At 53.2% G+C, this 12140-nt stretch overlaps 1 protein-coding gene across 5 annotated transcripts; it reads left to right on the forward strand.

Moving 5' to 3' along the window:
* Positions 1 to 29: 29 nt before the first annotated feature.
* On the forward strand, positions 30 to 11381 carry GABPB2 (GA binding protein transcription factor subunit beta 2). Of its 5 annotated transcripts, none has more exons than XM_026867137.1 (10): positions 30 to 145; positions 1432 to 1494; positions 1710 to 1852; positions 2803 to 2970; positions 3113 to 3307; positions 3691 to 3841; positions 6662 to 6775; positions 8095 to 8280; positions 9729 to 9859; positions 10648 to 11381. In XM_026867137.1, the coding sequence occupies exons 3-10, from the start codon at positions 1745 to 1747 to the stop codon at positions 10933 to 10935; spliced, it is 1341 nt and encodes a 446-aa protein (XP_026722938.1). In that variant the 5' UTR covers positions 30 to 145; positions 1432 to 1494; positions 1710 to 1744; the 3' UTR covers positions 10936 to 11381. The 5 variants fall into 5 exon arrangements, with proteins under 5 accessions (XP_026722938.1, XP_026722936.1, XP_026722940.1 ...); XM_026867135.1 differs by having other exon boundaries at positions 31 to 145; positions 1713 to 1852; XM_026867138.1 differs by lacking the exon at positions 30 to 145 and adding an exon at positions 206 to 512.
* The last annotated feature ends 759 nt before the right edge of the window (positions 11382 to 12140 follow it).

Below are 12140 nucleotides of genomic sequence, written 5' to 3' on the forward strand. Positions count from 1 at the left end.
GTTTTGGGGCGTCCTGAGGCGGGTCTGCCGCCCCCCCCCCGACTGCTCAGAGGGGTTTGGAGAAGCGTTCTCTTCCCTGTTACTTCTGAAAAGCGGCGAGGGGAGGTGGAGGAGTTTGTCAAGAGCAGCCCAAGCTGCGGATGCTGTAAATAACTTTTATATTTATAAATAAAAAAATTAAAAAAAAAAAAAAAGAGAGGGAGCCTCAGACTGAAATCCTCCCTGGAAGCATCCTGCTGGGAAGAGAGCAGGAATGCGAGGCCTCCGAATAATTTAATTAGCGACAAAGGTTCGGGTTGATACGAGGAGGAGAGAAATGACTGGTTTTCCTAAGGATTCCGCTTCTTTCTTTCCCAAACCTGCCCAGGGTGGTAAGCGCCGCTCTCGCAAGCTGGTGGTTAACTCGGAGCCCAGAGATGGGTGCAACGAGTCGTGCCCGGAAAACACGCGCGTGTGCTCGACGTGTGGCGATGAGAAGGAACGTTTGAGAAATAGACGGTGTCCCGCAAGAAGTGAGAAAGGGTAAAAAAAAAAAAAACCAACCCCAAACCAAACAACAGAACCCAAACTGGAAAATCCTAAAGGGCAAGAGGGGGTTGTGGTGGTCAAACACACGGATTATAAATGCGCCGAGGTTCTGGCTGCAGGGTGAACTCTTTGAGTACCTGCTCTGGGCTCTTGACTTCCGAGCTTTAGGCTGCGCGTAATGACTGCGCGCTCGGAAGAAGCTGCACGCCCTAAAAAAAGAGTCTTAGAAAGTGAGATTGTGGAATTGTGGAGGGAGAGGATGCGGGCAGGGGGCCCTGGTGAGCTGCAGGGGGGAGGTTTGCTGCTTGCCTTTGCTGTCAGGGGCTGGCGCTACTCGTAGCGGGTCCTGTTCGTCACTCAGGACAGGCTGGGGTGTTTCTCTTGAAAGAACAAGACATAAAGGAAGAAATAGAGCTTTCTGACTATTTCATAGCACTGGAGTTGAAGGGGAGGGCCTCATGCTGCCGGAGGGGCTGTTGGGGGGTGGCGCCGCGCCCCTTCGCACAGACCTTGGGTACTGAAGGCACCGCGTGAGCGATCGACGGCTCGAGTCGGCCCTGGGTCGGTGTCCCAGCGCACCCCCGGCGTCAGAACACGCCGTGGTTCGCTAGTGCCGTCATCACGCTGTGCTCTGCGGAGCTTGGGATGGATAGAGACTGTTGTGTGGTACGTTGAGCCCAGCTTTTGGGTGCTGCTCCTTTTACGACCTTGGACAAGGCGTTGGAGTCACTGAGGTTTGTTTTATGCTCTACGGGCAGAGAACAGGGATCCTTCCTTCCCCCAGGCTTAGCTGGTAGTGCTGGGGTCAGTGAGAGGGTCTCGGAGATTAAATCATCTTAAAAGTGCTTTAAAAATCCAAATGATGTGCGTGGGGTGCCAACAGCTTTGCTGTTGTTTTTGTAGGTTCTGCTCTTGGAACTGGATCCACATGGGCCAGTCTTCGTCTCCGTGCAAGGTGCTGTTGAGGTAAGCAGGAGCTCTGGTGGCTTCTGGTGTCTGACCCCTTTGCTGAGCCTCTGTGCTGCCTTTGCTTGGTTTTTCAGGGCACGGAACTGAAAAATCTAAATATTTATGCGTGTGTTGGGCCTGGCTCTGTGGGAAGATGGCGTGTCCTGATGGGCGCTTTTACCAGGTCTCCGCCTCACTGCTCTTTGTTCGTTTTCTCTTTGTGTCTTTTAAAGCAGCTTTCGGCCAGTACTTGTTCCCATGTGTGAAGATGTCCTTAGTGGACCTAGGGAAGAGGTTGCTCGAAGCAGCTCGCAAGGGCGAAGATGACGAAGTGCGGAAACTGATGGCGAGCGGCGCCCCCTTCACCACCGACTGGGTACGTGGGGGAGCGGGCGCGGGTGCCTGCGCCCGTAGTGCTGGGCCTGAAAGGTGCGGGTGGAACCCGGAGCTGTGACACCAGAGCGTGGGTTGGCAGAAAAAGCACCTCTGGATTCCTGTGCTGGAGGGGATTCCAGATAAAGCACTCTTAAGAACCAAGACTTAGGCAGAGATGATCTGACGTTTGTGTAAGGGTTGATCTCAGGCTGATGCCCGCGAGCACAGTGACAGGTACCGTGTTGTCCTGGGGCCACCAACAGGTACAGGATTCAATGCTTTGAGAATTGCAGTTCCCAGCAGCAAAATGATGGGTCAAGTCAAGTGGGAAGAACTGTTAAACCTCTCGGTAATAGGAAGTTCTACAAAAAGTTTATTTAATTGTTTAAACTTTCGCAGTCAAGAAACTCATCTTTAGGAGTTTTTTTGTTTCCTTAAACCCCAAACCTGAAAACAAACCAGCCCGTCCTGGGGCTGGAAAGGAAATAAAAGCTTTAACAAAGCTGAAGGGTAACAGTTGGATGAACAGAGAACCAGAGAATAACGAACAAGCCGTCAGTAGCCGTTTTCCATCACCAGTCGGGTTCCTTTCCTGACTAACGAGCTGTGCGAGGGGAAGGGGTGAACTGCAGGAGAGGCAGCAGAGCCTGGGGCTGCTGTGCCCGGGCCCTTCTCTGCACAGCGGGACCTCACCTGCCGTGAGAGCTGCGCCGCTCTGCCGTGGGAAGGAGGCTCAGGGGACCAGGAGGCTCAGATCCCTGAGAAGTCTGAGGTTTATCAGGAAAATTATTGGATGGGCGGCCCCCTATTTCTGAGTGGAGGTAAAAAGGATAAATGTGTTTCTTCCAGAAGCTTTGTAATTCTAATTACTGCCGGACGTACACGTGGTGATTGCTGTGGCTGTCCTCTCCCGCTGTGGACCGACAGTAACTCTTGTAAACTCGCCCGCAGCTCGGGACGTCGCCGCTGCACCTGGCTGCCCAGTACGGCCACTACTCGACAGCTGAAGTGCTGCTTCGTGCCGGCGTGAGCAGAGATGCCCGGACGAAAGTGGACCGGACGCCACTGCACATGGCTGCGGCCGACGGACACACTCACATTGTAGAGCTGCTCATCAGCGTAAGTACAGACAACCCGGCCTAACGTTAAGGCTGGTCTAAATCACCCTCAGGGTCAAGCGTTGATGCTGAAACGCAGAGGCACCACCTTGAAGACCCTGAGAGGGGACAGCGCGCAGGCAAATAAAGCTGCTTTCTTTCAGAACGGGGCCGATGTAAACGCCAAGGACATGCTGAAAATGACGGCTCTGCACTGGGCGACGGAGCACAACCACCGCGACGTCGTCGAGCTGCTCCTCAGATGCGGAGCTGACGTCCACGCTTTCAGCAAGTTCGATAAATCGGCTTTCGATATCGCTTTGGACAAGAACAATCCAGAGACTCTGGTCATGCTGCAGGTAGATGCGGGAGGGAGAAACTTGCTGGTAATTCTCTGCCCCGCAGCCGCCTCTGCGCTACAGGGATCCTGTTGTGTCCGGTGGGATCGTTTTCTCTTTGCAGAGGGAGCTGGAAGTACGGAGGTGGATGAGGTGTGTTGGATTTCTAGATCCACCGGCGTGTGCCTGCTAGGACTTTGGGGGGTGTTGGGGTTTTATTACCACGCACCTTGAGCTGTTGTTTCACAAGTTTTCAAGTTCAGGTGGTAGTTTTATCACAGCTTTTTTTCACCGGTGTGTCTGACGTGCTGCAGAGCGAAATAATCTGCCTCTAAAATGTTTGAAAGATGCTCCTCAGCACAGAAAGCCTGATGACTTTGTGCCTGACCCCGCTCTTTTCCTAGGAAGCCATGCAGAACCAGGTAAACACTCATCCAGAGAGAACGAACCCCGTCACCAGCACTGTGACTCTCACCTCACCGTTTCTTCTGTCACCAGGAGAAGTTTTCAATCTGGCCAGTCTCGTCTCTTCAGCAGACGCCAAAACAACCTCAGGTAAGGTTTTACGTGACCTTGAGTGGGAAAGTTGTGAAAAAAGTTTCTGAGGCTGCCTACCAGTAGAGGGCAGATGGTTATTTAGTAGAGGAAAAGTGGTGAAATCCAGCCAAACACACCCAACTACTGCTTCCTGCCCCGGAACGTTTTTTGCCATCGAAGGTAACAAAGCAGATTTCTGGCTGATGTAAGTGAAGGTGGCGCCGCTGTGCGTGGCAAAGCTCTGCTGAGCTCAGCTGTGGGGCTGCTCCAGGTCTGTTACGGAGCTTGAGAGAATGGATTTGGCTGATTGCAACAGAGGAATAATGAGAGTTATGGCCTGTGCCAAATCCTGAGCGCTGCCGAGCGGTTGGGGAACAGTTTACCTTGTTCTTCCCTGGCTACAAGAGCTGAGGGAATGTTTTACTGTGTGTAAATGTTGGGTGAGGAAATTGCAGAGCAAGCAGGACTCTTGGATATGTAGATTACTCCTTATTTCTTCTGTCCCACATCTTGGATGGAAATAATTAGGTTCCTCGTTGTTCCTGTGAGCCTTATTTTGGTGGGGAAAACACTTTTCAAGGCTGAGCGTGAATTCTTTCTTGTGTAATTCCAATTTTCATCGTTAACTCTTAAAGCGAGTTTTCTGTGTTTGGGGAAATCCAAACCATTGTTTCTTTTCAGTCGCAAGGAGGCTACCAAATACAAGTTTTGTGAAGCTATTTGGCCTCATCCTGCAAACACTTCTGCCTGTGAGTAATTCTTTGGTCAGTGGGAGCTTTCACATGCTGGAGAGTGCTTTGGGAACCCCCGGTTTGGGCAGTCCCACCCCGACCTCTCTGCCTGGGCCTGGCCACGGCCGCTTCAGCCAGCTCCAGGCTTGCCCTCCAAGCTTCCAGGGCTGCTCGCAGCTTCGGGGCACCGACAGCCCCTCCCTCCGAGAGGGGAAAACGTGAGGAAGCTGCAGCGTGGCTGGCGCACGGCATCGTCGGTCAAGGACATTCCTCAAACTCAAAAGGGGCATAAAATTTGGGGGTTTTGCAGCCGGGAGGACGCTCTGGCCACGGTGCTGGTCCCTGCAGACAGGTCAGGCTCTGCCAGGTGGGAGTCACGGCGACCAGCGCCCTGTTAGAAAGCTCCTTTTAGCTTAAACACGTTCACAGCCCGTTCGGACTTTCTCCTGGTGCGAATGCAGCCCTTCAGCTGAAATCATTCCTCTTCTTCCATCTCCTCCATCCCTTTGATGTGGAAGTTCAGCCCCGTCCCCTCGCGGCCTCGCAGCGCTCCCTCCGGATGAGCTCTTGGCCTTGTAAATCCCCGTCTCCCCTCGTGCATCCTCGTACATCCTGCGCCGTAATCGCCTTTCGGTGCCACAGCGCGGCGGCGGCAGCTTACTGTCCGCATGGGACCGGACTAAAATACCCTGGGCTTTTCCCCCCGCGACACTGCAAGGATCAGCAGTAGCCGGGCAGCTTCGGAAGAGCCGGTGTCCCCTGCCCTGGGTCACGTCGGGAGTTTTTTTTCCTCATTTCCCACAAGAGGGCATCAGCGACTGCACCTTCATTATAACAAACCCCTCTGATTTAGCACGTCTGGTTAATAATTTTTTTCCTGCCTCTCTTAAATTCCCGATGTCTTCCTTTATTGAAAAAAGTTTTTAAAGCCGAACGAGTACCTTTAGCTGCTGGAGACAGTCACTAGTCCTGTGTTTTTTTTCACGTGCCCAGCCCACGACCTTTTGCAAGTGTCGTCCTTTGGAAATAACCCCTGAACAAACTCCTGAAACCAGGAGCTGGCACCAAAGAGAGAAAATAGGCCGCAAGGGTTAAGGCGGGAGAACTTCAGATGAACTTCCCTTTGTGTGCTTATAATCTGTTTATCTAGCTGGCAGTGAAGTACAGGATTTTTTTTTTTTTTTAAGAGGAATTGTGGGTTTTATGCACTGAGTTTGCGCCCGTTTAGTTAATTTCCTGTTCATTCTTATGAAGTCGGCCTTTGAATAGGAGTTACCGTGGTCAATTGGAGGAAGAAACATTGTTTTTTGGGAAGTGAGAAGGCTTGTTTAGCTCGTTCAAATCAATACCCCATTGCAGTAACCGGGGTCTTTCCGTTGCCCAACCTGCCCGGGGAGGAAGGACGGACCCGCACGCGCGGCTGATCTCAGCCTCGGAGCAAAAGGCTCTGAACTGACTTGTGCCAAAACCTTTGGCCCCTGAAGTCGAGCTGGAGACTCTCCCAGTTTGGGAAGAACTTGGGTGCTGGAATTTACTCGTGGTAGCCGACGAGTTTAAAATGCTTTTCAGCTTCTTGCAGTTTTTTGCAAGCGGCGGTACGACGCGAAGCCAAGAAATTCCGTGCGTAGGAACCGCTGTGCAGGACGTCCCAGCCCTCGGGCTCCAGCGCCGGCCGTCCGGGGCTCGAAGGGCCGCCCCTGTCTCCCCGGGGGGAGCTGGGCAGCCCGGGGGCCCGGCAGGCAGCCTGCCTTCCCCTGCCTCCTACAGCCAAGCTGGAGCAAATCGGGTCATCTGTGCTCTTCTTTTTGTGATGTGGTTCAGAAAAAACTTAAAATACTTGCTTTCGGTTCGATTAAAATGATCGTAAAATATTCTGAGTGGGTGCAGTCTGTGCTCAAGTAGCATCAAAGCCCTTCACAGTCAGTCACTGAAAAATGATCTGTACCACCTCCCTGTCTCTGCTGGCCACTGCCAGCCCAGAAAATACTTCACAGCCTCTATCTTGATCTCTGGAAGACCAAATTGTTGCCTTCTGAGTGCGTCATTCGCCGTTTAGGTGTGGCAGGTCCTGACGGTCCTTCCGTTTGCCCTCGTCTTTCCCCACCAGGTGACTCTCACATCTCCACGGCGCAGTTTCCCAATTCATCGACCTCCGTGCTTGCTGCGCTTGCGGCCCTCGCCGAGGTATCGGCGCCGCTGCCCAACTCAAACAGAGACCCAGGTAGGGGAAACCGGGCAGACGCCGGTTCAAATTTGTGTAGCTCTGGCCAGGAAATCGAAGGAAATGTAAGATGTGGAGGTACATTGGCCTTCTTTAAGGGTAAGGAGGAGATGATGACAAATATTTGTGAAGCAGTGAAGCAGTATTTGTTTTTTTTTTTCTTGCTAATCCCCGTTCAAATTTAATTTTAAAAAAGAGCAACTGTTACCAGTAGAAGTAACTTCATTTTTGTTAGCCAGCCTGTCTGAGCCTGACGTGACAGTATGTCCTCCTGATGTGCTTTAACAATTATATTAAAAAAAGCCCCCAGAGTTCTAGAACGTAGGTTTACTTCGTAGCAAAGTAAATGGAGACAAGTATTTGTTTAAGAAGGACCTTGAAGTGTTTTCTGTCCCTGCTTTGGTGTAAAATGTTGGTAGCCAATGTTTTGAGTCTCTGGAGGCTCTGGTAGTTTTTCTTACGGAAAGGTTTGGGCATGTTCTTCGGGTTTTTTTATGATCTTTTACGGTATGTTTGTAGAGTGTCCTGTTTGACCTTTCGTTAACTTCAGATTGAAGGGTTTGATAAAGTTTACATAATCCTTTCCCCTTGGGATTCGGTTCTTTTCCCCAAAGCTAAGCGTTTTTCCTAGAACCCAGAGAGGAGCCATTTGACTTCCTCAAGCTGCTGGTGCCGACGCCTTGACCTGGGGTGCGGGAGTGTTTTCCTCCCTGGCACCCGGAGCGCCCCAGCGGGTCAGACCCCCCCTGTTTCCTGCGCCGGGAGCAGGATGCAGCCGCAGGGTTGAAATCCTGATTATTTGTACGAGCTGTTAGGTCACACACAAAAAGTGTCCCGGGGAGTGGAGTCACCCGGCCATGCTCGATAGCCTCCTGGGGGTCGCCTGGGCCGTGCCCGTGGGGACGGGGCTCTTGAGGCACAAAGAGGATTTTTGCGTGGGGCTTGTCTGCGTTGGAGCTGGGAGAAGGGTCGCGGGGGGAGCCTGGCCAGGCCTGTCGGGCAGCTGCCTCCAGCTCCGGGCTTTTTAATTCAGTTCAAGTGCTCAGATGCTGGTATTTATTAATTTACCCCAAACCCGCTGGGTTTACTCCAGAACTGGACTTGTTTTGTTCAGGTGTAGTGGATTTTCTTTTCTTTCCCCTGCTCAGACTTTATGTCTCGGTAACGTGTTTCTCTGTACTTGCAGCTTGTTTTTTGGCAGCAGCATCCCAGGAGCCTCGAGCCGCGTACTTGAGCTTTCTTCACTTCAGTTTCTATTCGAGGAAGAGAGAAGGAAACGCTGACTCTTTTTGTTTGGCGCTTGCTTTATTTCTCTCAAGGTAAGACGGAGGAAGTAGCGGAGGCAAATTCCATCGATTCTGCCCTGCAGCACGTGGTTGGCAGCGGAGGGCAGCACGTCATCGCCATCGTGACCGACGGCGTTTCCCTGGGCAGCCTGCAAACGGCCATCCCCGCCGGCGGCCTCAGCCAGCCCTTCATCCTGACCATGCAGGATGGGCAGCAAGGTAAGGAGGAGCTGGGCTCGGAAGGCAGCGTGAGGATTAACTCCAAAAAGACAAAAAAATAAAATTGATTAAGTGCTGCCTGTGAGCCCCGTGGAGCCCCGCAGGGCTGGCGGCGGGTGCGACCTGGCTTGATCCGTGCCTGACCGCCGGGCTCCGGGAGGGGTTAAAATCCCTCTGGGACTGATGTCAGTGGTAGAGCTTGCCAGCCACGTGTTCGGAGCTTACTACATGCTGCTGTGCTTCAGTATTTCGATCTTTGCATTAAAACCGAACACCCTGAGCAGAAATGCCCGGTTCAGCCGTTGTCTCTTCGGCAGCCGGGCGAAGGCGATTCCTTTATTTCATGGTGAACTTCCCTGTCTGGGAGTAAAATCGCTCGGCTGATGAAACTGCAGCCTCTTACCTTTAGCAATCACTCTGCTGTTCTTGTAAAACTTAGTATTAGGCCATTAATATCAGCTTAAATCTGCCTCTTCCTCCCATAACTAGTTGCATTGCCTAGGGCAGTGTGATCTCTCCGTTTTACAAGGCAGATGTAAGTGGTGCTCAGTAAAGCAGGGCAGAGCTCCAGAGCGCTCCCGCAGTGATTTTTCTCTTTCCTCAAGGGATGTAATTCATCAGCCTTGTCTGCTACCAGCAAGTCTCTCGGCGTGTCCCGGGGATGCTCCGTTATTTGGATTAACAGTTGGGTGGAGAAAAGGAAAATGAGGAAGCGGAGCCGCTCTGCTGCGACATGCACACGGCGCTGCAGCGGGAGGTGGTCACGTCAGCTCTGCCTGTTCACAGGCTTCACGAGTCAAAAGCAGTTCTCTGAAGCTGTTAATTGCTCAGAATTATTTGCCAAATTTGCCAAATTACTACAAGTAAAAACCCGTTCTTCGTCTAAGGAAGACAAAGGCAGAGCTGTTTAGGTAGCGCTACCTTCGGTAGCTCACGTGGTGCCTTTCTCTTATTCAAGAAATCGAATTCAAGTAGAATCGTTGCTACTGGCTTCCCAAAGTGAAAACCCCAGTTTGCAGATTGAAAATGTGTTTGTTCTCTGGAGTATTTACAGCTCTTGCTTGTGCTCAAAGCTGATTCAGAGCTTAGCCCCTGCGACCGCGCGCTGGGATTTCCGAGCAGAGCTTCTGTTCCTCCTGCTTAGCCTCCCTCGGCTTTTAGTTGTGCTACTGAGGCATCGCAATGATAGTTCTTACATCACGTGTTTTCTGACGTGCAAATCTTTGACTTTGGATTCTGCCAGCCCTGTTGTGGTGAAATGCTCGGGAATTTCAGGGGCCTGAATAACAAAAATTGGAGACCCGGACCGGAGTTTCTCTTCTCTCCGGGAAGGCTTCGGCGGGTCTCGTCTCCCCAGGCCCGCGCTGACGCGCTGACTTCAGAGAAGTCTTTGGGAAACATCTGTGCATGTCTCGCCCTGTATGATTTGTCACCTTTTAATTTTTCAGTTTTAACTGTACCTGCTGGTCAGGTTGCAGAAGAGACTCTCGCTGAAGACGGAGATGACGCAGAAGAGGAGGAAGAGCCGCCAGCCAAGAAGCAAAAAGTAGAACAAAATGTAGATGACTCGGAAGACAAGGTAGATACTCCTGCTTGTAACTCGGATTGCCGTCGTGTCCTGCGTGTTCCTCGGCTGTGCTGGGGATGGCGGGCTCCTGGTCTGCCCAAACCATCTTGGAACGGAGGAGCAGAGCCCGGGGGTGTCTCTGTGACGAGCTGTGCCCCGAGGTTCCCCGCCCTTCCCACACGCATTCCTGCAGGGAACACGCGGGCGGTGGGGAGCGGCGATGCTCGGTGCAGTGCAGGGAGGAGGAGAAGAGCCAGCTAAACCTCGTGTGCCTGTTTTGCCTGTGCTGAAGCTGTAGCTCAGGGTTTTGAGATGAATCGTGGTCGTCTGCTGAGATTATTTAGGATTTCCTGTAGAAGCGCGACACGCGGGCTGGGTGTGAGCCAAGGCTCAGCTCTCCCTAAAGCAGCAGGAATGACTCGCCATCATTCTCTGCTGGGAGGAGGAACGTCCCTCTCAGTTGCCTCCCAACTTTTCAGCACTAACGGCTCTGTAGTTCTCTCGCATCGTGGTCTCACCTGCTTCCAACCTTGGAAATTCCTGATGGCGAGCTCCCACGTTAACTCCCCAGCGTGCCTCCCCGCGCCGGGGGGCCGACACCCACCACCCAGTCGGTGCCTCCCCGTGTCCTGGCTGCCCCCGGTGACACGGGCTGAGCAAACCAGTCCAACAGAACTCGACCCGAGCCCGTTTCCAGCACCGCCTCGGAGCGTTTTGCTTTTGTAACTGGTAGGTGTCGGAGCGCTCCGTGTGGCGGGTTGGGCCTACACCGTGGGCTCTCTCCGCTTTGTTTTCCACAGGGCAGCGTTGAAAGGGAAGTGCTGCAGCAGCGGCTGCAGGAGGCGAACCAGAAGGCTCAGGAATATCGCAGCCAGCTCCGAAGGAAGGAGCAGGAGGCGGAGGAGTACCGCCTGAGGCTGGCAGCCATGGTGCGGCAGCAGCCCAGCGGTGCCGAGGGGACGGTGCTCCACAAGGTCGCCAAGGGGGACCCGCTTGGGGTCACCCCAGAAGAACTCAAGGAATCGGTGCTGTCCCTGCTGGAAATGGATCAGCCCACTGATATCGTTGTGGAAACTGTAACCTCCTAATCCCTGGTCATAGACTTTTTTTTTTTAAAGGAAAGTAACTTCTTTTTTTTTTTCATTGTTGTTCAATAAGGTGCTGTCGGCGCGTGGTGTTGAGGTCAGAGGGCCGTTGGCAGAGCTGCCCCGTCACCGGGGTCGGAGCTTCCCCAGCCCCTCGCAGCGTAACTCTGCTTTCAGCGCCGGGCCTAAAGGTGCTTTTAAAGCTTGACCTTGAGGGATTTGGAAGCTTTTTAATAACATTTTAACCAGTGAGACCTGACGGCTTATTTGGTGATGTCAATACCTGCTTTGTTGGGCAGTGGAAAAGAAATACCTCGTTGCCAAAGCGGCTGGCGTTAGTGCTCGGCGGCCTGGGAATTACAGCACTGAGAAGTGACCCTGCAGAAACCCGAGGTGTGCGCTCCCTTCCGCCAAGCTGAGGGACCGGATCTGGACCTTCAGAAAAAAAACCAAACAACCCAGTCTCGTGGGGTGTTGCTTTAAAACCTGCAGAGATGCGGAGAGGATTTCCCCTTTCAGCCAGAAAGTGAATTACATGTTCGTTTTCTTCCAAAACCATGAATCTTCCTGATTGAGGCAACCTTCAGTGCGAGAGCAAAGGCTGAGCTCAACGTCCGTCAGCCGGGGCGTGCACGATGCTGGGGAATACCACCCTTCACCCCTGGTCTTTCAGGAACGGTTTGGGGGAGCTCTTCCCCTTAACGACCAAAAGGGATCACCCAAAATTCCTCCTCCATTTTACGGTATTTAGTCAAATGTTCCGTTTGACGCTTTGGTGCTGAACAGCGGCTGATACACGTACGCAAAACTATCCGTGCGGCGGCTGCTGCCGGGCAGCTGGGGAGCGGAGTTGGCTCTGGAGATGCTGCTCCGGCACGGATCCTCCCGGAGGATCAGGAGTGATGGGGATGGCCAGCGTGGCTTTGATAAGGGCACGTGGGACCGGAGGGGGATTCTCCCCCTCTGCTCCGCTCTGGGAGACCCCCCTGCAGGGCTGGGCCCAGCTCTGGGGCACCAACAGCAGAAGGACACGGACCTGCTCCAGCGGGGCCAGAGGAGGCCACGGAGATGCTGGGGGGGCTGGAGCCCCCCCTGTGAGGACAGGCTGGGAGAGTTGGGGGGTTCAGCTGGAGGAGAGAAGGCTCCGGGGAGACCTTAGAGCGGCCCCCCAGGGCTGAAAGGGGCTGCGGGAAGTGGGGGGGGACTCT

Source organism: Athene cunicularia, unplaced genomic scaffold (genome assembly GCF_003259725.1).
Source record: "Athene cunicularia isolate RWA unplaced genomic scaffold, athCun1 SCF_173, whole genome shotgun sequence".
NCBI lineage: Eukaryota > Metazoa > Chordata > Aves > Strigiformes > Strigidae > Athene > Athene cunicularia.

Coding starts and splice junctions, on each gene's coding strand:
- GABPB2 (XM_026867137.1), top strand. CDS start 1,745: ATGTCCTTAGTGGACCTAGGGAAGAGGTTGCTCGAAGCAGCTCGCAAG. Junction 3,308..3,690: donor AGACTCTGGTCATGCTGCAG/GTAGATGCGGGA, acceptor CTCTTTTCCTAG/GAAGCCATGCAGAACCAGGT. Junction 8,281..9,728: donor CATGCAGGATGGGCAGCAAG/GTAAGGAGGAGC, acceptor TTAATTTTTCAG/TTTTAACTGTACCTGCTGGT.